The sequence below is a fragment of the Pelobates fuscus genome, chromosome 1, assembly GCF_036172605.1.
Source record: "Pelobates fuscus isolate aPelFus1 chromosome 1, aPelFus1.pri, whole genome shotgun sequence".
Lineage (NCBI taxonomy): Eukaryota > Metazoa > Chordata > Amphibia > Anura > Pelobatidae > Pelobates > Pelobates fuscus.
The window spans coordinates 81240241-81264179 of NC_086317.1; the positions used below are offsets into that span (position 1 = coordinate 81240241).

At 36.7% G+C, this 23939-nt stretch overlaps 1 protein-coding gene across 1 annotated transcript in view; it reads right to left on the reverse strand.

Moving 5' to 3' along the window:
• Positions 1 to 1746: 1746 nt before the first annotated feature.
• Positions 1747 to 23939, reverse strand: part of PRPF8 (pre-mRNA processing factor 8) — a 31254-nt gene continuing 9061 nt past the window's right edge. Inside the window, exons 5-43 of the mRNA XM_063449930.1 lie at positions 22514 to 22732; positions 21362 to 21574; positions 21158 to 21283; positions 20942 to 21047; positions 20628 to 20818; positions 20425 to 20544; positions 20155 to 20344; positions 19343 to 19462; positions 19015 to 19149; positions 18793 to 18922; positions 18446 to 18642; positions 18002 to 18208; positions 17762 to 17925; positions 17274 to 17400; positions 16997 to 17189; positions 16215 to 16402; positions 15337 to 15575; positions 14947 to 15093; positions 14191 to 14401; positions 13985 to 14101; positions 13626 to 13873; positions 12925 to 13104; positions 12712 to 12847; positions 12456 to 12625; positions 11911 to 12040; positions 11671 to 11817; positions 11042 to 11202; positions 10547 to 10738; positions 10203 to 10440; positions 9697 to 9825; positions 8801 to 8914; positions 8491 to 8664; positions 7884 to 8077; positions 7388 to 7627; positions 6399 to 6540; positions 5976 to 6116; positions 3855 to 3994; positions 3464 to 3666; positions 1747 to 2142 (exon numbers count right to left, since the gene is read on the reverse strand). Coding sequence (XP_063306000.1) covers positions 1988 to 2142; positions 3464 to 3666; positions 3855 to 3994; positions 5976 to 6116; positions 6399 to 6540; positions 7388 to 7627; positions 7884 to 8077; positions 8491 to 8664; positions 8801 to 8914; positions 9697 to 9825; positions 10203 to 10440; positions 10547 to 10738; positions 11042 to 11202; positions 11671 to 11817; positions 11911 to 12040; positions 12456 to 12625; positions 12712 to 12847; positions 12925 to 13104; positions 13626 to 13873; positions 13985 to 14101; positions 14191 to 14401; positions 14947 to 15093; positions 15337 to 15575; positions 16215 to 16402; positions 16997 to 17189; positions 17274 to 17400; positions 17762 to 17925; positions 18002 to 18208; positions 18446 to 18642; positions 18793 to 18922; positions 19015 to 19149; positions 19343 to 19462; positions 20155 to 20344; positions 20425 to 20544; positions 20628 to 20818; positions 20942 to 21047; positions 21158 to 21283; positions 21362 to 21574; positions 22514 to 22732 — 6574 coding nt within the window. The 3' untranslated portion in view covers positions 1747 to 1987. The remainder of the gene's footprint in view (positions 2143 to 3463; positions 3667 to 3854; positions 3995 to 5975; positions 6117 to 6398; positions 6541 to 7387; positions 7628 to 7883; positions 8078 to 8490; positions 8665 to 8800; positions 8915 to 9696; positions 9826 to 10202; positions 10441 to 10546; positions 10739 to 11041; positions 11203 to 11670; positions 11818 to 11910; positions 12041 to 12455; positions 12626 to 12711; positions 12848 to 12924; positions 13105 to 13625; positions 13874 to 13984; positions 14102 to 14190; positions 14402 to 14946; positions 15094 to 15336; positions 15576 to 16214; positions 16403 to 16996; positions 17190 to 17273; positions 17401 to 17761; positions 17926 to 18001; positions 18209 to 18445; positions 18643 to 18792; positions 18923 to 19014; positions 19150 to 19342; positions 19463 to 20154; positions 20345 to 20424; positions 20545 to 20627; positions 20819 to 20941; positions 21048 to 21157; positions 21284 to 21361; positions 21575 to 22513; positions 22733 to 23939) is intronic.

The following is a 23939-nucleotide window of genomic DNA, read 5'->3' on the forward strand; positions in this document are numbered from 1 at the left end:
TGTTTTGGTGACTATAGTGTCCCTTTAAATCACGGTTACGTTTTCTTGCCTGATTGCAAAGAGCTTTAAAGGCAGTGTGCCAACCTTTTGTAATTTGATTGTTAGTATTTCTTTTCTTCTACACTTGATCAGATATTGCGGTCCAGACTTTTTTTTTGGTTTCGGAAAAAGAAATAATTTAACAGCCTATTAAACAAATGTTCCAGAAAGCATGTTTAACAGAAATAATATAATCTAGTATAATTTAGTGTTTGTTTTTAAAGCTTGCATCTTGATTCCTTAAAATTTTCAAAAATGTATACGTTCTAAAAAAATTAAAAAATAAAAAATAAGGCCCTGCACGATTTTACAATCTATGAGGAATAACAGCATGTCAGAAATAAGGAGGAATTGATGGATAAAATGCTTGTGTCGAAATAAGCTGATAAGAGTGATATGTGGAAGGAGAGAGAGTTAGCTGGGCTATGGAGACGAGGGAAGTGAGGAGGGCAATTGAAATGAGAGGAGCAAGATTGTAGAAGTTCCTAATGCAGTGTGTGTTTTCAGTCACTTTTTAAAAGGACTGGAGGCTAGGGGAGAGTCAGGTTTCTCTTGAGAAGGGAATTCCATAGGAATGGAGCAGCCCAGGAAAAATCTTGCACGTGAGAGTTGGCAAGTGCGGGAATGAGGAGAGATCAGGTCACTTGCACAGTGAAGCGAACAAGAAGGGATGTATTTGATAGCCGAGCAAGAAATGTAGTGAGAAGTGGAATTATTGAGGGCCTTGTAGGTTAAAGTTACCAGTACAACAATGATCATGAAGGGTACAAGGAATACAATGTAATGATTGGCAAAGAGAGTAGTGGTCAGCCAGGAAGATAAGCCTTGAAGCAGCATTCATTACATACTGAATAGGAACTGTGAGGCTTGGGGTAATAGATATCCCATTAATGTGTAGAGAGATAGATGGAGCTGGACAATTTGAAGGGGGAAAGACGTTTTCGAAACATTACGTTTTAGAAAATGGGAAAACATTCAGTAAGAAATGGAATTGAGGCAGTTTGCAACACATTCCATGATGTCAGGGGAGGAGCGCTAAAGTAACATCAGCATTTGAACCAGGGTTTGGAACATCATATGTTGCTGACATCTCTCTAGATACTTTGCCAGAATTATGGCTGTTAAGCATTATGGGAGCTAAAGCCCATAACATCTGGAATACTGAAGATTGCCTACCCCTGATATAGATAGTATTGAAATCCATCAGCGTTAATAAGGGTAATAAATGGCATATAAACCTAGTTACCAAGTATAAATGCCATATGTTCAACTTGTTAACTCTTATGGATTTCAAAAGAATATGACAATCAAAAATATGTTAAAAGAAAAACATTAATTTAATCATCACACAACGTTTAACTCTTATGGATTTCAAAAGAATATGACAATCAAAAATATGTTAAAAGAAAAACATTAATTTAATCATCACACAACGGTTGGTTCAGGCTGCAGGTTGCCCCTTCTTAGTTAAACCACTTGAAAATTGTTGACATCCAAACCTGCTGTGTTATACGTTTAGATGGGGATAAAGTGGATCGTGATTTTTGCATGATTTGTTATATGCAAATCCCATTATTCTCATCTAAAAATCAGTATTCCAGGCAACTAAAGTCACCAGAACAACACTTTACTATTGAATCTATTTGAAGTGCAAAGGAAAGCAAAAAAGGTATTAAAAAATATAAACAAAAACACAATCATATTTATAAAAACATTTATTGGATCGACATCGTTAACACACACAATATCTTCTTCAGATATTGAGAAACTGTATTGAATTTCTACATGGCTGCAGCAAAATTAGATAAAAGAAAAAGTGAACAAGGACACAGAAAAACAAATTGCTGCAAAAAGACACTATTATAGCAGAAGGATTCTAAACAAATGCTTAAAAGCCTTTTTATGTTGAATATCAACAGTCATCCACAGAAGTGTTTATGTACAGGATTTACTGGTATAGATCTTCACGGTCAGCCGAATACACCTCACCCTCCTGCAACAGGGCAAAATTCAGAAAGTGCGATGGGCGGTGAACTTCATGGTAAAACTCCTTAGGGTTGGCAAGCTGCAACTCATATTTCATGTTTGGATCATGCCTTACACCTGAAAGTAAAAAATGAAGAGAATGAGTAGGCGCTTCTCAAGATGGAGCAGAGGTAAATATAAAACAGGGATTGATACAACAGTGTTTCCCAGACACTAAATCAGAGTGAATATTAGTAAAGAGTGTGTATCAAAACCACATAGGAAGGGATAGTCCCAAAAACAAGTGTAGTGGTAGACAGTAATCATAAAATACAACCTGAACATAGGCGGATGTCAGAGTCTTATCTACAAAATATAAGTATAAAACATAACATAGTGTATACTGTATAGTACAAATATGTATTGAATAAGAATGGACTACCACTCACATTTCACAGAGCCATACCAGGCTCTGTATTGCAGGCTCAAAGGTGCCAATTCAGGCTAACGAAACTCCAAGGAAAAAATTCTGTAGTATTTGTAGTTTCGTTAGCCTGAATTGGCACCTTTGAGCCTGCAATACAGATCCTGGTACGGCTCTGTGAAATGTGAGTGGTAGTCCATTCTTATTCAATACATATTTGTACTATACAGTATACACTATGTTAGGTTTTATACTTATATTTTGTAGATAAGACTCTGACATCCGCCTATGTTCAGGTTGTATTTTATGATTACTGTCTACCACTACACTTGTTTTTGGGACTATCCCTTCCTATGTGGTTTTGATACACACTCTTTACTAAACTTACACCTGAAAGACAGTTATATGATGAAGAGGCAATCAAATCAAATTTCAGTAAAGTTCCTTAATTCTCATTAATAATAGCCTATTGAAAGCAAAAACTCATCCCAAACATTTTTTTAGTTTTATCATAATTGGAAGGAACATAGGACCTGTTTGCAGACGTCAACCTCCAGGTGCCAGAATCCAATAAACTCCTCCGTTCTTTTCACAAATTCAAATAAATTTCCGCCAAGTGACTGACTGACTACAACATTTCAATAACGAGACCAGTCTAACCCCCTCCCCCCCCAAATATGGGTCAAAAACTGGCGGGAAAAGTATACAGGACTTTTGAGTCACTAACGGGACTTAGGAATTGATTGCATTTAAAAAAAAAAATCTTGATTTAAACTAACTTTCTACAATAATTTAAGAATTATTTTGATTTTTTTTATATTAAAAATATATTATATATATTACAACATATGTTTACTTTTATGCAGCATATAGAACATTGATGTATTTTTATGACAATGCAAACTTGCAAATGTCACTGCTGTAGTGATGGATTCACCCAAGCAAGGGTCAAAGCAACTTAAAATGCTTTATTTCCACTTTAGCAATTTGTGTTTAGAAAAAGTCCAACTCTACTGAGAAATAGCCTACACTTACCCATGAAGTTGTAGTTCCAAGATGACTGTCCTGGCACCATGAAGAATCCAAGGAAGCGATCAGAAAGCAGCATCTGAACTCTTTCATAATGAGAAGGCAGGTAACCTTTGGGATTGTTCCCTTTGTCTGTATTCTGTCTACCCCACTCATACCCGCTGGGTGTCAGTTTATAGGCAGTCAGTGTGCAGGAGCCTGGTGTAAAACTGGAAACAAACCACTTTGTTAGTTAGGTACCAATAAGGTTACACTGTTCTACACGAAAGGAAGATAAATGTGGAAGCTACCAGATTTCAAAGTGAAAAAGAGTAGTCAAACATTGATAAAATGATTTACAGAGAAAGTGCCACTTGATATTCCATTACAATTGGAACCTGTGGAATAATTTATATACCTGCACGTGATAATTATAGTTTTTTCTCCATCCCATGCTGGATTATCTGCCATGATCTTGGCATGAGTGGTGACGTCTTGAGGTGATAGCTGTGGAGACTCATTTGGCTGAGTGTGAACCCATCCCAAAGGCTCCATTTCCTAAAGAGAGAAAGAAAAAAAAAAAAATTAAAAATTTTTTACATGCAATTCAAAAGATGGGCAGATGAAGAATTACTCTATCCGGGATGTCAGCAAATTCAAACTCTCCACACAAACATTTGCAACTAAAATATACTTGTAATACTTCCAACAAATTGCCCACTCTCTTTTTGAATCTGCTTGCCTCACATACACAGATGATTTTTCAATTTCTACTTTCTATTCGTACCTACTTCTGCACAAATCTTGTTTAATTTCTCTAATTTATCAAGAAGTAGGAGTCCGATATGATCAACAACCAACCTCATGAACACATTTGTCACATTAACGGTCTCTGGAAGAATGTATTCATCAATCTCAATCTAAATAGGAAATCCACATCATTTAAGGGCAGCTGCACAGCTTCCAAAATGGTGACAGATTACATAGACTAGTCGTAGAGTCATCTGCTCAGTTATAGATAAACATAAACAATGTCTAAAGTTTGATGCAACAAGATTTATGGAAAGCCTCAAAAGCTTCTATTCAAGTTATTGGCAGCCATGGATTTTAAATATATATAAATTAGAGACATTCCATTTGGAGCTGTAGCTACAACAGCTTTCTCCATCTACAAGTCCCTCATGCGAGACGTGGGTCCTATTCATCCAAATAGCCCCTCTACATCTTCCTGGGTATGTCCCCTAATCTCCCTCAGTCTCACCCCCACCCCTGTATTTTCTCACCCTCTATTTAAAATGCTCAATTTAACCCTCCACTGAAATACGTATTTATAATTAAAGTATAGAAAGGAGAAACAAAAGGGTGAACCCCTCCGAATAGCGAGTAACCTTTTTAATAAGTATTATATATAAAATGTAGTGGAAATACTAAGTCTCAATATATAGTAGGAGTATAAGTATAACTTCTGCCTTTAATGGGAGAACTAAATCCCCCAAAGTTACATAAAGAAAATTGAGTGAGATCATAAAAGTAATACTATCTAAATAAATATACAGAAAAAGTAAATTGACAAAATAAAAGTAAAAGTAAAATAAAAAAATAATTAAAGTTCAATAATCTCACTGTGAATCAGTGGTAGTTAGAAACTGTTGCTTTTCTAATAAACTAGAAGGGGGAAGATGATTACAGATAAAATGTATTGTAGCAAAACATAAAGCCCTGCAGAAGATCGTAGTAGTTTCTAAGGAGAGAAAGCTAATAAAAGAAAGACTAGCTTCCCTACTCTGTGCCTTCGAGGGCACCGCTCCCCTCCTCTTAGTAAAGTAAATGCAGTTCGTCAAACAAAACCACAGAACGAAAAATAATCATCTTCCCCCTTTTGGTTTATTAGACAAGCAACATATGTAACTTTCAGCTTGTAAATACATTTGTTGCAAACCTTGTATCTACTCCTTGCAGTTTTCTAACTACCACTGATTCACAGTGAGAGGCTATTGGACTTGAATTTTTTATTATATTTGTCCATTTAAGTTTTCTGCATATTTATTTAGATAAGATTACCTTTATAATCTCACAATTTTCTTTATGTAACTTTGGGGAATTTATTTCTCCTATTAAAGGCAGAAGGTATACTTATTCTGCTTATTCCTACTATATATTGAGACTTAGTATTTCCACTACATTTTATATATAATACTTATTAAAAAGGTTACTCGCTATTCGGAGGGGTTCACCTACTAAATGGTTTTTTGTTTCTCCTTTCTATACTTTAGTTTATTCTTTCTGGGGGTTATCCCCCCCCCCCCTACCTTAGAGTAACCTGACACCTTCTCCCTGATAGGTTTATCTCTATATTTCACGTATTTATAATTGTATTACATGAAATAAGTTACACAAAATTTCATCAACCTTTATCCAAAAATTTGCAATTGCTACTTTCTAAAAAGCATTATTCTAAAAAAAAAAAAAAAAAAAAAAAAAAAAAAAAAAAAAAAATATTACTGCTATTCCTCATGCAACCCTATGAATCCGATCTTACCTTTAGATACTCATGCTGTGGCAATTGGTTGGGCAGATGTACAGTTTGATGTGTACCCCATTGTGGCACCATAACAATACACCGGATTTCCTTTACTTGAGGGTTATCAGGTGGGCTCACACCATACAGATACCCCGCAATCTACATAAGAACATAGACAAAAACATAAATCAATCCTTGAAATTTGGCAAGCTATTAAAAACAGCTGAACAATCAACGGTACCACATTTAGACCATTGCAAAAAATAAGCACAAGGGCAGTCACACATTACTTGTACATTTGTGGGTGTTCCTGGATAAGAACTAAAGATAGATCAAACTACATGTAAATAAGAATTTCCACAGATCATATCTTGTGTTTCACAGTTCAAGCTCACAAAAGACATTTATTCACAACAGAGTTTTTACAGAATTCTCACTGACCTGAGCGCGAAGATCAGAAATGCAAATGAACTTCTTCAGGACATTCTTGGGCAATATATAGGTGTACCCTGTCTCTTTAATATCATCAGAAGACACATAAATGTGATTGGTTCTCAGGTGAAGGTTAGCTGCAGATATCGCCCTATTTGGAAAAAGCATTTAGCAATTAGAATGAAAAAAAAAAGAAAATCTAGATCTAGAGTAGGTTTTGTTTATTTTTTTCCCCCCATTTGTCTGCACTCTACATTATCACTACTCATCGGTGTATTATTGTTCATTTGATATAATATGCACTTTGCAAGCCATTCAGTGCTACATGTGGTGACGGTCAGGTCTTTAAATCAAAAAGGCGACCTGAACTAGGTTCAATACACCAGTTTTGTGTGTGTAAAAAAAAAAAAAAAAAAAACAGTATTCCCTCACTGAGGGGCTTGCACTACTGACTGGCTGAGGCATGTGCAAAACATTTAATCTATGTCTGTTTTACACAGAGAAGTATTCCCTCACTACATACTTTCTTGAGCGATGTCATTAAGTAAGGCAAAACAAAAGATCAAAATTAAACCAGTAACCAAACATCATTTTCCACAGAACAATTTGTTTCTGGCACAAGTGAAGTTTATTACAATAAAGTGTGTAACATCTTCACAGGCTAATCCTGAAACCATTGATTTAACTCTGTGCACAGTTCCTCGCCACGGATTATATACGCATAGGAATATTCTGTTTAGTATACTGAAAGCTTAATGTTTGTGCCCTGAACAATCTGTACTGCTACAAATTAGCACTTAAATCGACCATAACCAAGTTGTGTCACTTTTGCTGGGATTACGGATTTCAGTTGCTCTGATAGTCTGAACAATTCTACAGTAAATGAGGGAAAATACTGGATACAGCAATTTCTCTATTCAGTACTAGCGGTCACACTAGATTACAACAGAGACAGAAAAACTGCCCATAATATGTTACTCCATTCTCTGCCTATTTACCTGACACGCCATTCTGTCTTGGATGAGAAGGTCTGTGTTTCGTAGTTGCTGGTTGTGGATGTGATTATCTCATCTCCGTGTTTGTTGACAGTACGAGTCTGTGTAGCAGTGAGCTGAGACTGTTCCTTAGTCTGCTTTTCAATCTCTGCAATCTGCTGTCTCTGCTGGGATGGGGCTGAAATTTCCATACCCAATATAATATCTCTGATCTCAGACTGTGTTAGGGAAGCCACGTTCACACTGGGGAGAGAGAAAAAAAAAACAAAGTTAGTGTTCATGTTAAGCTATCTTGCATAATGTACACAGCATTTGGCTACTGAAAGGTACTTCTTTGGTACAGAGTTATCCTCATGGACTGTCCAAAACATTTTAAATCACATTCTTTTTAAAATGTCCTTTAATAATAGGAACTAGATAAAGTATTGACTATACGTAGGGTGATTACATAAGTAAGCAGTAATGAACAACCAAAAGTTAATTACAGCGTGATCCTTACTTATTTTTCTTGCCATAATCAGCCAAAATCAGATCCTTCAGTTGCACTTCAACCTTAATCCATTCTTCGTCGGTTAGTGTGGGCCAGATGTGATGGGGTTCTGTGATTGTAGTTTTGTCTGGTTTTAGAATGACCTTTGCCCGGTCATTATTGACATGCAAGGCTCTCAAAATTAAAATCAAACGAGAGAATGCCTGTACAGGAGATATAATGTTTAGGACTGTCAATTGAATTTAAAAAAAATAAATAAATTAAAGCTAAAGTACAGACTTTTTGCAGTAGAATAATGTCTAATATATTAAAATGAGAGAGCAGATGCATATATAAACTGGAAGCAGTAATCGAAGGGCTCACAGTAACGTATAATGAAAACGGCGAAGTCTGAGAACACTAACAGTGTTCTTTCAAGGTTGATCAACCATCCAAAATTCAAAGATTACATAATTCGATTAGAGTGATAAGACCTGAACAACATTTATTGCCCTTAGCAATACAATTTAAAAAGCACTGACTTAATATTCTGGAAAACAAGGAAAATCTAAATTGTATTTTGACTCATGCAACCACATAAAAGGTCTTAAATGTAACGCAACAGATTGACATGTACCGTGTATGAAGAAATGGTCTTCAGCCAGTCATCATAGAGATTGAAGAGAACCATCTGAGGCTCTGTAGCCTTCAGAATCAGATCTCCAAACTTCTCCACCTTCAGACATGCCTGGAAAGGCAGCTGCAGCTCAGATCCTTTGATTACAATGTTAGGGAAATCCAGCAAATGGACCTTAAATTCAAATATGGAAAAGTTACAACCAAAAACCTATACTGGTCCCAATAACACACATTCCAATGATACTCCCTTTAGAGGTTATATAAAAAGAGTTTTTGCTTTTCTTTGAAATTCCTCTAACACAACTTACCTCAAGAGGATCCAACATTCCTTTTCTTGTAACAATAATTTGCTTTGGCTGTTCCTCCACAGGCAGTGATCGAATCAAAGCAGCCACTTCTTCTGCAGTTTTCCATTTTGCCAGCTAGAAAAAAACACAACAAAAAACTAAGTTAAATGTACCGTGAAAGGATCTAGAATAACATCTAGAAATTCATTTCAAGAGGGTGCAACGAAGGGTTTTGAGTCCAACACTTAGATCTGTATAAATTACACATGTTTTCCTTCTAAACTATGAACAAAAGAAATGAAACCTAGAACAAAAATAGCAATAGTTGGAAAAACATTACTAGCGAATTTTCACTTTTTTTTTTTAACTACATTTAGTTAATTCCATTTGACCAATTAATTAGAGCAGGGGTTCCCAACCCAGTCCTCAAGTACCCCCTACCAGTCCAGGATTTAGGGATTAGCCTGTTCTGTATAAAGTGTTTTGTTTGTTTCCGTCTTCTAAAAACACATTAGAAGCATCTAGGTAATCCCTAAATCCTGGACTGTGAGGGGGTAGTTGAGGACTGCGTTAGGAACCTCTGAATTAGAGGATAACATTCCTGTTTTATCTCAAAGACCAAAAACATGGGTAATCCATTTATCTTCTAGGCAACAAGTTTAAATAATTATGTAAAAAACTGCTTATAAAGCCTCACACTCAGTCTTTTTCTCAGTCTAATAAATGTCATCTGGCAGGTACGTTAGGGTTTCAAAAACAACCCGATTTACATATACACACATAGAAAAGGGACACTGCAGGAGCTTTGAAAGTTAAACAGCTCTCCAATTTAAATAGGAGGATTAGTATTATTACATTTATAAGAGATCAATAAAGTCATTTCTTATGGGGGCCAATTTGTATGTTTTTATACATACCTGACCCAAACGCTTTTGTCCTGCCCACACAGATGTGTGAATGATTTTCAGGAAGAGCTGTCCAGTCCTGGGGTTAAAGATGAAAATGGCTCCATTGATTGGCTTTGTTGTCAAGTTCCCTTCAAAAGTCTAAAAATAAAAGGTTAGTAAAAATTGAGTTTTTGGAAGAAAGCATTCCAGGTTGAGCACAGGCAGTTGACAAATAACTATATGATGTGCATTATAACTGCCCTCAATAGAATGGTCTAAAGCAGGGGTGCCCAAAATGTAGATCCCCAGATGTTTTAAAACTACAGCTTCCACGATGCGGTGTCATTCTTAAGACATGCAAAGCATCATAGGAGTTCTAGTTCTACAACATATGGGGATCTACCTTTTGGGCACCCCTTGTCTAAAGAACTCAAGTAATTTGTAAACTGGCATAAATCAAATATACAGTAAGGGGTGATTATGCATGTAGTTCAGTATTGGCAACATAGTGTTCTGAAGAAAAGAAAAAGACATACCTTGTGGATGGTCACTCTGTACACATTTGTGTCATCCACAAACCAGATGATCTGGTTGGAGAAGAGCTCTCCGTAGTTCTGGGAGGACAGGTAAGGCTCAGTGGGCTCTGAGGAGTATAGTTGTAATCCCTTACGGATACGCTCACGCAGTACATACAGAGCAGGGTTTGCTTTCATGATCTTTGCCATAGCTTGCTGTATTAGAGGCTTACCACCAGGGAACCAGTTTCCATAGGCACTGAAAGTATTCAAGAGTAAAATTAATTAAATATTTACATAGATAATGACAGCCCTCTCCCTCAACAATCACACTCCTGCATATTATAGATGAAAGAAAATCTCACCTGTGCAGATTGTAAGCCAGGTCAATAGCAATGAGAACACCAGTAGGTGATGGGTAGATACTCATGTTATCAGTAGTATAGTCCAGGAACTTGGCTCTGGCATATCGCTCAATATCATGAGAATCGTAGTCTCCCCATCTTAACTGAATATCAATCCAGTACTTCTGGGTGGTGGTGCTGTCCATGACATCCCTGGGGAAAAATACACATTAATTTTTTTTTCTCACTAGTAAAACAAGAGTTGGAGTCAAGTGTTTTAAATCCTATAACACAGAAATTGGTTTATCTACGAATATGAAGTTTTACAGCATGAAATATACAATTCTATACTCTGACCAAAAATAAAGAGTAGCAGTGTTTGCTCCACACCCTGTTGCATTTATAGGCCAATGCTGGGATGTTAAGAGTTACTTAAAATAATTTTTAATCCAAACAGGAATAAGGCTATGTTTAAAGCACTGACAAAAAGGAAATCAAGCTAAATGATACACATACTTCGAATCGGCAAGCAGGGAAGGTCTGGACACATTCCATTTATAGGATGCAAAGAGCAGGATATCTGCACAAGATGAATTCATCTTATAGGATTTCCTGGGGTGGATGGTCTCCTTCTGAACAGTCTCAATCTCAAGAGCATCCAGTTCCTGGTCAAATACCTGAAACACAGAGTTGACACTTTAGATTCAGTAAACAGTCTACATTTATTTAAATAACGCTTTACTCAATAATTTCCAGAGCCATATGTACTTTCACAAATCGGCCTACACACATTAATCTTTAATACTAAATTAAATAAAAATCGGATTATAAAAAAATGCTACAAATGTTTCATCTGTATGTTACAGAATATTCAGCCCAGAACTACACAATAAATGTATAGTACTGCAAAGAAAAAAAACAAAAAAAAAACAAACTGGAAATTATAGCAATATATAATGCATTAAGTAATACAATACTCAGATACAAATGCATGATCAAACCAGATGACACTAAGCATTACATAGACTTTGGTCATTGTGTCAAACTGCAGATTTATAGAATATGGTGGGGGTTTTGATTTTTGCGTTTTTTTAAGTTGTAAAACAATTTCCCATTGTTCAACAGTGATTCAAAGTGCTACTCACCTGACACAAATCCATGACAATGCTCTCATGAATTTTTTGCCACAAGTGGGCCCTGAAGATCTGAATCAAGGAGATCTTTAATGTTGGAATCTTGCCGTGCATGAAAATACCAGTCAAATCCAATTGCACCTGGAATCCAACATACACCTAACAGGGAGAGACAGGATGATGTGAGCATGAAGAATTAATTCAAATAATAAGACAAACAACAAAACTTCTCAGCTGTGATGGCACACATACATTTGCTCTGTTGATTGTGGGAGACCACCAGAGAGTGAATCTTCTGTTAGGAATCTGGTTCAGACCAGACCTCTGAGCATTAGTCAGCTTTTTCCACTTCATAGATTCTTCAAAGCCGCTAGCTTTTTCCCTGATGACAACAAGTAAACAGCAATTAAAAATAAGGTTTACAAATAAAATAAGACACGGGTACATTCAAAAGATATTAAAAGTGGACATTATCTTCAACTAAGTGGTAGACAACGTACAGATTGTGCCAGTCATATCTGTGAAAGCTACAGGCTTTGTTGAGTTGGTATTCCAGAATGCCATATAGATTATCATGACGAGCCAAAAAAAAAAAAGTATAGGACATTTTTAAAATATGAATCTATTGCCAATTCATATAGCACAGTACATTCAGAACCTTTTCTTTACAGTATATCAAAGATTTATTGCTCCAAAGTCAGTTACTGATCCACACCCACGGGGTTACATATCCTAACAATGGTGATGGTGACCTTACAACTGATAAAATGCTGCAGATTAAACAATATTTTTCATACCAGAAAAGACCCTCCCAAGTAGGAAAGTATGTGCCTTTGAAAAGGGTGTGCTCCAAAATTCCCTCAACTCCACCAAGAGCCTGGATCATATCTGTTCGGTAATTATTCAGATTCCATAACTTTCCGTCATGGCGCTGATGTGTCCACCAGAATGGATTCTGTTTTAGTACCTGTAGACCATAAGATTATATCAGCAATGGGATTCTAAGAAAAACATGAAGTCAGAAACCACCATCTAGAATTAGACATGCTTTACCTGGTACTGTTTGAAATCTGTACGAACTCTCCAGCCTTTGTCATACGCCAAGGTATGTCTGTCCTTCTGGAACAGAGTGTTAATACGTGGAATACCTCTATCCCAAGAATCCTCCAAATCTTCCAGAGTTAGACGTCTGAAATAAGTGACATGCAGGTAAATAACAGGGTCATCCACAAAATTTATTAAATCAAGACATAGAGCAGTTTTTACCTGTTTTGGGCAATAGCCTCTTGCCTCTTTAGGGCATATTCAGCCCAGACTCGTTGAGAGTCAATGAATTCACTTTCCCATGGCTGGATGTAACGGTACAAGTTAGGAATCAGCTGATCCTCCTCGTGACTCATGCCAGAACGGAAATGGGTAATGCCAACATCGGTCTGCTTTGACCACCTATCCAAAAGAGAAATGTACAAAATAGTCTAAAATTGTTTATTCAATGACCAATTATTAAAATGGCTCTATTACCAAACATATCCTTTATTAATCTGTGCTTACATGGGTGCCTGTCTGAATCTCTATTTTTCTTGAATGTTCTTGTTTTCAACAAACACAAAGAAAAGTAGGGACAACTTTTGACTGTTTAACAGTCAAGCCAACAACGGGCAAAGCCTATGCCAATTTTCTGTTTCAGTGGGCAATCAAATTTGTGCACAATCCATCAGTAAAATCAATTCCACAGAAGGGCAAACACATTCAACACAAAGAAGAAATGAGAATATATATAAAAGCAAAAAAACACAACTAGACTGTTTTAAAGATTTTTTAAAAAATGCCACATTTTAAGCTGGGCCACATGACCGTAAACAGCTTAAAAGAAGGACTGTTGGAAGCTTATCCCGCAGCCGCCTAATGCACATAATCTTTACAGAGAAACAAGAAAGATGTGTATTTCATAAAACTGATAAAATTACCTGAGATCTGACTGTGGGATAAGCACATGTCCCATGGACAGCATTCCCAAGCCTCCCAGTTCCTTAGGGGTGTAGAAGACAACAGGTGGAAATCTGCTGGGCATTTTGGAGTTCAGTCCAATTTTTATTCTTGTTTGGATCTTATTTTCACATTTCACCAACAGATCAAGTAGTTCTTGTGTGTTTACCACAGCTTCACGGAAATACGTCATCAGACCAATCAGTGCAGTATTCCACTTGTTCACAATCTGAAGGCACAATTTGTCCATTAGAATAATTGCTACACATACAGTTTTTTTGTTTTTTTAATCGAGACAGAAAAAAATCCCTCCCAAAACCCATAAATAAAATGAACACACCTTGGTAAATGTAGTTGAACCAGAGGCCATAAGAATCTGACGGACTCTGTTGTGGAATCGCTGCATGGATTCGTCATCCACTCTCAGGAAGCACTGAGCAGTGCGCTCTTTTGTCACCTAGAAAGCAGAACCGACCGTCATAAAACTAAAAACAAAACTAACTTAAGAGTCAATAGCATTAGGTTATGAAAGTTGGACAATCTTGCCTCATTTTGCAGATTCCAGACACCATCCTTGTGTGTAAATTCTTCATAGCTAGTGCGACATTTGGGAAGAATGCGACATTCAAAGCCACACATGTTGAAAAGCAGATTGGGATTATCTTTGCTGTACACAGACACAAAGCTGTTTTCCCATTGTACAGTTGTGACTGAACGAGGCAAGCGGTTTTTGATGTCCCAAAATACAGCTCTTCCACTAAAAAACAAAACAAAGTAAAGGTAAAGCAAAGGGGACAATTGTAATGTATGTATGACCGAATTAGGCATACAATGATTCCTTTTTATCATCCAAACAAAATCTATGTAGAAGTACACAGGGAAAATCTGCCCGTCATATTTGGTTGGGGCGATAAGTTTTAGTTATTTTTTTGCTACAAATTACCTATTGTTCTATTTAACTTGTTCTTGTCCAAACAGTTTGTACTAAAGCATATATTGTTTTATCCCTCTGTAGCAGTGAATATTTATTGAACATTATGGTTAATAAAGTTTACCAACATCTACATCTAAGCCCAGTCCCAAAAGAAAATTGGGTATTTCACTGGCCACAAAAAGCTGTAGGACTTTAAGACTTGACGAATGCCATGGGAATAGTAGTTACGAAGGTTAGACATCATCTCCCTATAATGTCATTTAGATACGAGTCTGCATCAACGTGAAGTTTGGCAAGTTTAGAATTCATATCTACTGCTTAACACACCAACAAAAAATACAAATAAAAATACTTTAATTGACACTTACAGGTTGACATCGTGTTTCATGAGACGCATTCTGGCATCTCTTGGCCAACACTTTTTATTGTTGTAGCCCACAATGTTCTCATTATTGGGATCTGGATGCTCTGTAAGGTATCTCTGGATAAGATCCCGAGCTTCATCAGCTGAAAATCTACCAAAAAACACATCAAGATGTTTATTTAACCATAGGTGTAATTAGCTACTACACATGTATAAAAAGACAACAGAAAATTAAAATTAAGAGAAATGTAGAAGAGGGCTGATACAGGATAAATGAGCACAACTGTAGTTGATTTTAAGGCAGACAAAGGAATAAAGGTCGGAGTTTCTGGAGAACTTATGCAAAATGGATTAGGAGTTGTTACAAAAAGGGAACTACAGATGTAGATCATACCTGAAAAAGATGTGAATACGATCAATGTATCTGCAGTACAGTCTGATTGGGTGAGCAGCCTCTGTGGCCACATCCTGGAAACTAAGAAAGTCATTTGGCATTTGTGGTGGCCCAGCCATTTCGCTGGCTCTGTGTAATCCAAGTACCAAAAGATCCATAACCAGCCCATAGTATTGAACAATAAAGGAAGCAAACTGTAGTCCACGGATGATTCCATAGGAATTTGTGTGATTCATATCCTGTAAAAGAAAATACCTTATTGACACTCAGATCTCAAACATTGAATCTGCTTAAAACACTAAAGAAATCCAGAAAAAAAAATTGCTGAATGAAAAAAGAGCTCCGACACCATTGTGGGCGCAGTGGCATAGGAATGTAGCATAAACAAACACCATCTTCAAATGATGCTACAACAGTGATGTCTATGAATGATCCTGCAATACCGCAGGAGTCTCCTGAGATATTGCCTTGTGAGGAGCAAGACAGGGCCTTATTGCCACAGCTTGAGGCTTTATTACAAGATAAACCAGTCCCTACTGAAATTAAAATTCAAACAATCTTTGAGTATTCCATAGATAGTAAAAAGGAGGAGTATAACTATGATTTAATTTTCTTCCAGTGGATCCTGAATCTAAAAGGTTAACAATAACAATAATAATGTAAAATTGTCAAAAATTCAAAGCGTTATCAGGGTTTTGAAAATACTGACAAAGATACTTTTTATTTATATGCAGATATTCCACTAATGAGGATATGCTCACAAGACAAATTACTACTTGTATCTTTGTACTTTTAAAAAGACTTGTGCGGAGGTTATCGAAAAAGAGCAAGGCATTCTTATGAATCCTGCATGAGGCTTTCATTCTACACAATGTTACCTTGTAGTTTATCACCACGTTATTTTTGGCTGTCATGTAATCAGCAATGTTGTGATCAACGATGAGACGTAGGAGACGATTCAGCAGAGTCAAATCAATCTTCTCATACATCTTCTCAAAGCGGGACTCAAGCATCACATTGCATTCCCCTTCAGTGGTGTCCCATACATCTTGCAGGTTGTTTATACCTAAAGAAATTTGACGAACAAAAGTTAAACTACTTGAAAAGAACATTTGCAGCCATTGCTGCTCACCAGGAAATGCTACTATACATCATGCCCACTTTGCTGACTTTTAGGCATTTTCATATTAAACGGTGTTAGCAATTGCTGGAAGAAACCATTTGGCAGCTTTGTATTTAAAAGCGCACTCTTTCTTCCTCATTCAGAAAATTCCTCAGTACCACCTGCCAATGCCACCAAGTTAGGATTCACAAGATTATTCCCCCTCCCCAATAATCTCAAATGCCCTCTCTACAAACACTACATGTGTCCTGAGAGCTAAAAATAGGATGTTTAAATCTGCCTTTCCTTTCATTTACCAATTTTCAATAAACTGAGGGGCAAAAATAGTGAGCTTGCAGGACCATTAAATCAATAAACTAGTTACAGGGAACATAAGATAAAGAAAATCGAAAGTAATGGATTTTTTCGAAAGGAAATATATAGCATTAAATGCTGATTTGGTGCAATGAGCAAAGTATACAAATTGTAAAGTATGTATCCTATAAAAACAGTTAAATAGTTAACATTGCCAGGATAACTTGTGGAAGCTTAACTAACCTTGACACCACTTATACACCAGCAAAGGAGGCGGCTCTGTATCTGCAGGTTTGATCCATGGAGGAAACAGTCGTCTCTTGTCCGCTTCATACCACAAGTATTGATCTAAATAGGCATCAGTGATCTTTTCCAGAGGTTCTACGTCGTAAACTGGGACCAAATGACTGTAGAGATCCATGAACTCAATTCCCACCTGATAAAGAACACGGCACATGCATTTAGCAAACCAAAGTATAAGGTTATAAAAATAATAAAACAGACTGTTTTATGAAATTACCTCCTTGAATGCTCTTTGAGTGAGCAAGTGACGCTTGATCCTGGACAGGGCTTCGTGAGGATTGTCATAAGCTTGTTCAATTAAACCCAACTCTTCCCTCTGTGATTGATTTAAACGGGACTTCACACTGGAAATGAAAAAGGTTGTTTATTACAAAAGAGGCTAAAAGTAAATGTGTAATCTTAAAGACACATGACGATTTTATACTAATGAGAATGCACTGCATCGTCAGCTTTTTTGTGTGGCATTTCAAATATGCTCGATATAATTTAAGAATGCTATGGTATATTATACTTTTTTTTTCCCCCCCAATAAAATAATATCCCCTTTGGTAATTTTCTCTTCCTACAGTTTCATTTAAAACTTCATTTTTGAAAAAAATAAAAAAAAATCTTCAATGGTTCATAAATTAATTTTTTTAACTCCTGTTGCAAAACTTATTTTTTCCCCATTACTTAAAAATCTGCAAGGACAAGTGATTTATTTACCTGTATGCTTCCTTCAGTCTCTCCAAAGCTAGAATAAGTAGTTTAGTATCGTGTTTGTAAGAGAGAGGAGGAAATGGGATAGGGGAGAATCTCCTGCTCTCCAGCCAGTGCACAGTGGTTGTATACACAGCAACCGCCTCTTCTGCTGTGATGTAAGGTCCATCCTTAAAAAAATAAAAATACGAGTCAGCTTTGAATTATCATTCCGCTAACTAGAACGCATTCTTTTTATTAAATCACCTTTAGGTAGTTGTGCTGTCTCTCCTGCTCTGCTTTCAGATATAGACGGGTTAGACGTCCCAAATTCTTCTTACACACAGTTTTGTCCACAGTGGCTCCACGTCGAATACGCTCTCTGTTGTAATGTGCAGTATTTGTCCACCAGTCAGCTTTTGCCTTTACATAGCGGAGAATCATGTTTTCAATGGGAGTTGGAAGACCAGGTACCTAAAAAAAAAAATTGGTGGCTTTAAGCAATTTCTGTAAAGTGCTCTATTTAGACTTGACAAGGACAAAACGTACACCAAAATATTTTAATTTTTTAAAAGTAAATGGGAAAACAGTTAAGTCAATCAAAAATAACCACTAAACAAAAACTGATTTGTACACAATGTGTTTAATATTAACATTGGTGTGCTGTTCTCCCTTGTGGAGTGTGATATATTCCATCATCCTAGCATTTACCTTCCAAGGAATATTCGCCTTCCAGCATCTCCATGCTTCACTCAAATGTTGCAGGATGGTACGGGCCTTGTTTTGCTTAATGCCTTCTGGCATCATATCCAAAATGTCATGCATAACGGCTGCCCTGAGCTCAAGGTCAAAGTGAGACTCCACTCTCTGCTTTGTCACAGTTTTTGCTACACCCTTGGAATGACGACCTGAAAAATTAACATTTTAATATTAGTCTTTCAAAGTGATGTAATAAAAAATGCATTGGGTAATAGATATTTAAAAAGTAAATAAAAAAAATAAAATAAAACAGTCCAGAAAAACAAAACAAAAAAGAATCCTCATTAAAAACAGCTAACCTTCAAACTGTCTGGCCAGCAAATTTCCAAGCCATCTTTCTAGCAAAGGGGTAATTCCACGCATAAAGAAGAGCCAGACTCTCCATCCTGCCGCCCAAAAGCCACATCCAGGTCCTTTACCAACTGGCCCCTGTAATAAAAATAATTTACATTAGAACATTAGAACAGACCACTGGGGGGAGCGAGGCACGGAGCAGAAAAAGTACATGATCAGATACTCACTGTGTTGAACCTGTAGTATATGAGATGTTTCAAGTCTTTGCACATTCGGATTTGTCTCATGAGTTTGTATTTATATCTATACATTCCAGTAAGCTGTCCCACGTGAGCAAAGATGTACTGCAAGCCATCTGACAACTATATGAAGACACAGCCATTTCAATAACACCACTTTATGGGCGGCACCATTAGCAAACACTTAAAAATACTGTCATTTCAAAAAGACATCAGGATTACGTAAAATAAATAAATCAACCAAAGATCCCAACACATAACAAATCTATTAAATTATTTAGAGGTTCATTCACTGTAAGGGATAAAAATGCCTTACCTGAAATGCATCAACGTTTCCCAATCTGTACTGCACATGGCTGTCCACAACCAGTTTAGTCAAACGAAGAACTTCTCGACAAAGATGGAAGGCATTTCCAAACCGAGATTTCTTACGTTCCTAAACGGGGATAAAATAAACACTGGTTAAAATACAAGTCCTAATATAACCAGGGTCCATGATTACAATTTAAGCAAAACATTTTGCAGAAAAACAAGCTGTAGGACTCAAAAGCCAAGACGTTGACTGGCAATTGGGATAAAGACCTATTTTTAGATGTTTTTTTCTCTCCAATTCTATAAATTTGCTAGCATAACTGCTAGTACAATGTATAAATAAAATCATATGCTTAATCAAAAGCTCATACGTTGTTTGGGGTATGACAGAAGCCATTTATGCCTTATAGCATAAATTGTATTTATTGTATTACATACACAAGGGAGCTAATCAAGCTGAAAGATAGTTGAATGTTTTAAAGACAGATTCTGATTCTATTTTACTGTCTTAATACTTTTCACACACCACCACACATAATATTTTTTTAACTCAAAAGACCACAAAGACGCAAATCTGTAGGGTTTTAAGAGCACACAATTATTAATTATGTTCTGCACCATCTGGAGAAGGAAGCTTTATCCTTATTCTCCAAGCAACCAAATGCAATCCATACCAAAAATATTTTTATATACAAGAAATATTTATATGAAAAAATCTTCATGTAAGAATTTGTACACCTAAAAAAAACCGGAGTACAAGTGTTCATCTACTCAAGCTAATTTAAAGCAAAAAAGTGGAAGAAACTTGATATGAACCTTTGTGGTCAGCGTTTTCACTGGTTTCAAGTTGAAATTATAATCCAAGTGAAGATAGTTTAGGTTCTTTCTGTGAATTAGCAAATTCAGCATGTTGTATCCCTGCCGGCAAACTTGCAGACCAACTTCTACCCAGTCCAGCTTGGTCGATTGGAAGAATTTTGTAGCTTTGAATGAACGGAAGAGATACCTGTGGGGAAAAAGACCATCCATTAGTGAAAGGGTCTGGAAGTATGCAAGAGATTAAGTTAATAAACTCGCCAAACTTACCTCTTCTTTTGAGCCTTTGGTGGTCTATGCTTAAGTGCATTGAGCACATAGTATTTCAGCAACTTTTGGTAGGAGACTCGAACTTTAACAGGCTGGCCCGCGGGACAATGTTCTCGATACCTAAATAATTAAGCTCATTAAATATACTTTACATATAAACTTGACTGATGCAATTGACAGCTAAAATGTTAACTAATCCTTACCAGTTCTTCACCAGAGGTATATCAACAGCTCTTCGTGTCCTGCCAGATCTTAGGTTGAAGGGACGTGGTGCCCAGAGCAAAGCAATACCATTAGCTGTATTGTCACTGTACAGCGGTGTGTCCTTAAGGAAGGGCTCCACATATTCTGGCAATTCAAACTCTTCATCATCATCTGGCAGTGGCTCTTGACTCTAATAGATGTCCAAGAAATGAAGTTAAGCAGCACATTGTCATATATTCTAAACTTTACACTATGTAACATTCTATGACATCCAGAACAGAGTTTTAGGAAGAGAGAATGCAGCAAAACTCACCTTTACAGAGTGTCTGTGAGAAATGGGATTGATCAATGGATCAAAATAGAAAGCTGGCAGATCAGGATCTTCTGTTTTAATGAAAACTACATTTGGGGTGTGATACCTTTTAAAACAAGATAAAAGGACAAAATTGGTTATTCACAAATGCATTAACAGCAGTAAGTAGAACAACTGTCAATACATGTATTGCAGGGCATCAGTTTTCTCACTTACCATGTTAGGTGCACATGGTGAGGAAGGTTGTTGTACAGATAAGGGAATGCAATCTTGTACTCTGTTCTGATTGGCTGTCTGATAATAATTTTATTGATATCATTGAATTCATTCCAGTCTTCATCCCTGAAAGAAGCAATACACGTTACTAGGAGTTACAAACAAAAAATAAACGCATACCTTTAAATAAAATACTGCACTCACTGCAAGTTAATGTCGCGAACCAACGGCTCAAATTTTGGTCCACCAGGAATTGCCATGTTCAAAGCCTTGGAGGTGAAGAAGGCCTTCAAATCAAACAGGTAAAAGTAGTTATCATCCACCAGATCTGTGAGCAGCTGATTGGCTAGTCGATACAATGTGGACATCATTGGAAGAGTAAACTGCCATCGCTGGTATGTAGACCCGTTCACATACCTGCAAAGTAACAAATAAAATAAATCACTTAGACACTGTAAAGGAACACAAGGATTAAAATAAATATTAACCCCAAATTTTTTTATTTTTTTTTTAATGTATACAAATAAAATATTTAGTTACTGCTCAGTATGGTTTGTACTAATGGTCTGACTTGGAATCAGATTCAAATACAATAAACAAAACACTGAAAATAAAAAGAGTGCATTTCTACCTAAATGGTGTGTCATTTCTTAGTGAGAGGAGTGTATAAAATATAACTTTTATTAAATCCTTTTAAAATAATCAAGTGATTGAAGAAGAATAAAAGAAAAGATGAAAAAAATATATATATAGGAGGACAGTCCTTGCTAGTTTAGGTAATTATTGCTATTATATTAGTCACACTATTGTGTTATGGTTTTATGTTCTCAGTAGCTCTGTATATGGATATAAGTAGCAACTTGTGAAGTTTAGCAAACGATTATAGCTACTTTGTATCACTGTATACTTATAATTGGAAATACAGCAGTAGGAGGGCAGAAAAACATACCACCATAGGTACTGTGAAAATGCTATGGTACAATATTTACACAGATGATATTAAATCCTTCTACCTAAATTAAAGTAAATCTCTAGTGCCTTCGAGGGCACCCCTTAGCCAAAAACCTGCTCTGTTGCTGCACCCCCCTATTATCGGTCCGCTAAAGTACTTATCAGAAGGAACGTGATGGTAACTCTATATTCAGAGGGAAGTTCATCCCCATTCAGGACTGTAAACTCCTATCCTAGTGGACGATGTCTGATTATAGTGTCGGTCAAGTCGTTATAACGGCAAGTAAAGAGCCGGCACTAATGATGAATCAATGTTGGCGTCCAGAGCCCCTAAGGTGTCTTATAGAAAATCTCGATATATTTTTCTTTCATCTTTCATTCAGATTCCAAGATAGGTTCATTTACTTTCTGTTGTCTCTTAGAGGTTGATGGTCATAGAACCAGTCCATGACAGGAGCATCTTCCTCGTTATCCAGCTCCAACTGAATTGCTTCCAGCGGCTCAACATCAAGGATGTTATCAGCATAATCTAGTGGAGGTTCCTCATCATCAAAGGGAGGAAATCTCATTCTCTTAAAGTGTCTACGATCTCTCTTCTCTCGTCTCATCATAATCCACATCGATCTGTGAGAAGAATGGAAATTAATAAACTCTGAATGGGACTTATAAGAAGAGATTTATAAAAAAAAAAAAAAAAAAAAAAAGAAAGTTTGCAAACGTCAACAGGAAAAAGACAACTTATAACAATCTTAACCCCTTCAGGACGGAGTCAATAGTTCACATTCTGATCAAAACAAAACGTAAACAAAAATTGGAATTTGCGCTATATGTCTGTTCAACCGTAATTCACAGTTGTCACATTAAGTGCACCCACACTTATTATATATCATTTTGTTCAGGAGAAACATGGCTTTAATTTATCATTAACTATTCATATATGGAACATAATTTATTATGAAAAAAATTTAAAAAAAATGTGAGATAAGATTTTTTTTAAATTTGTATTTCCGTCTGACATTTCAGCTGTTAAGGTCATAATACTGTTAGGTTTAACTGCAAAAAATGCACATATTTGTAATCAGCGATGTCTCACGAGTACAACAGTACCCCCCCATTAACAGGTTTTATGGTGTCTTGGAAAGTTACAGGGTCAAATATAGAACGTTCCATTTTCAAATTGAAATTTGCCAGATTAGTAATGTTACCTTTGAGACTGTGTGGTAGCCCAGGAATGAGAATTACCCCCATAATGGCATACCATTTGAAAAAGTAGACAAGCCAAGGTATTGAAAGTGGGGTATGTTGTCTTTTTTAGTAGTCACTAAGTCACAAACCCTGGCCAAAGTTAGCGTTCATATTTGTTTTTGTGTGAAAAAAGCAAAAAAAACAATATCTGTCCAGTGTTTGTGACTAAGTGGCTACTAAGAATGACTGGACATACCCCACTTGCAATACCTTGGGTTGACTACTTTTGCAAATGGTATGCCATCATGGGGGTAATTTGCATTCCTTCAGCGTCAGATTTTCCCCATAGGAAACCATTGAATAATCCTTTCCTATAGGGAGGTCTAATGCGCGCGGCCATTGCCGCGCTTGCGCATTAGGTCTCCCTGCCAGATGGTGGCGAGGGAGGAATGTGGGCGGGGGACATCAGCGCTGGATTCAGGTAAGCCCCATGGGAGCGGGGGGCGCAAGCACTCCAGGAGCCTATAGTGCCAGGAAAACGGCTTTGATTTCCTGGCACTATTTGATCCCTTTAAACGTCATCAAGGCACACATATGCAGATCACTGAGGTGAACTAACACTTTGTAGCCCTCTAAGCTATATGGA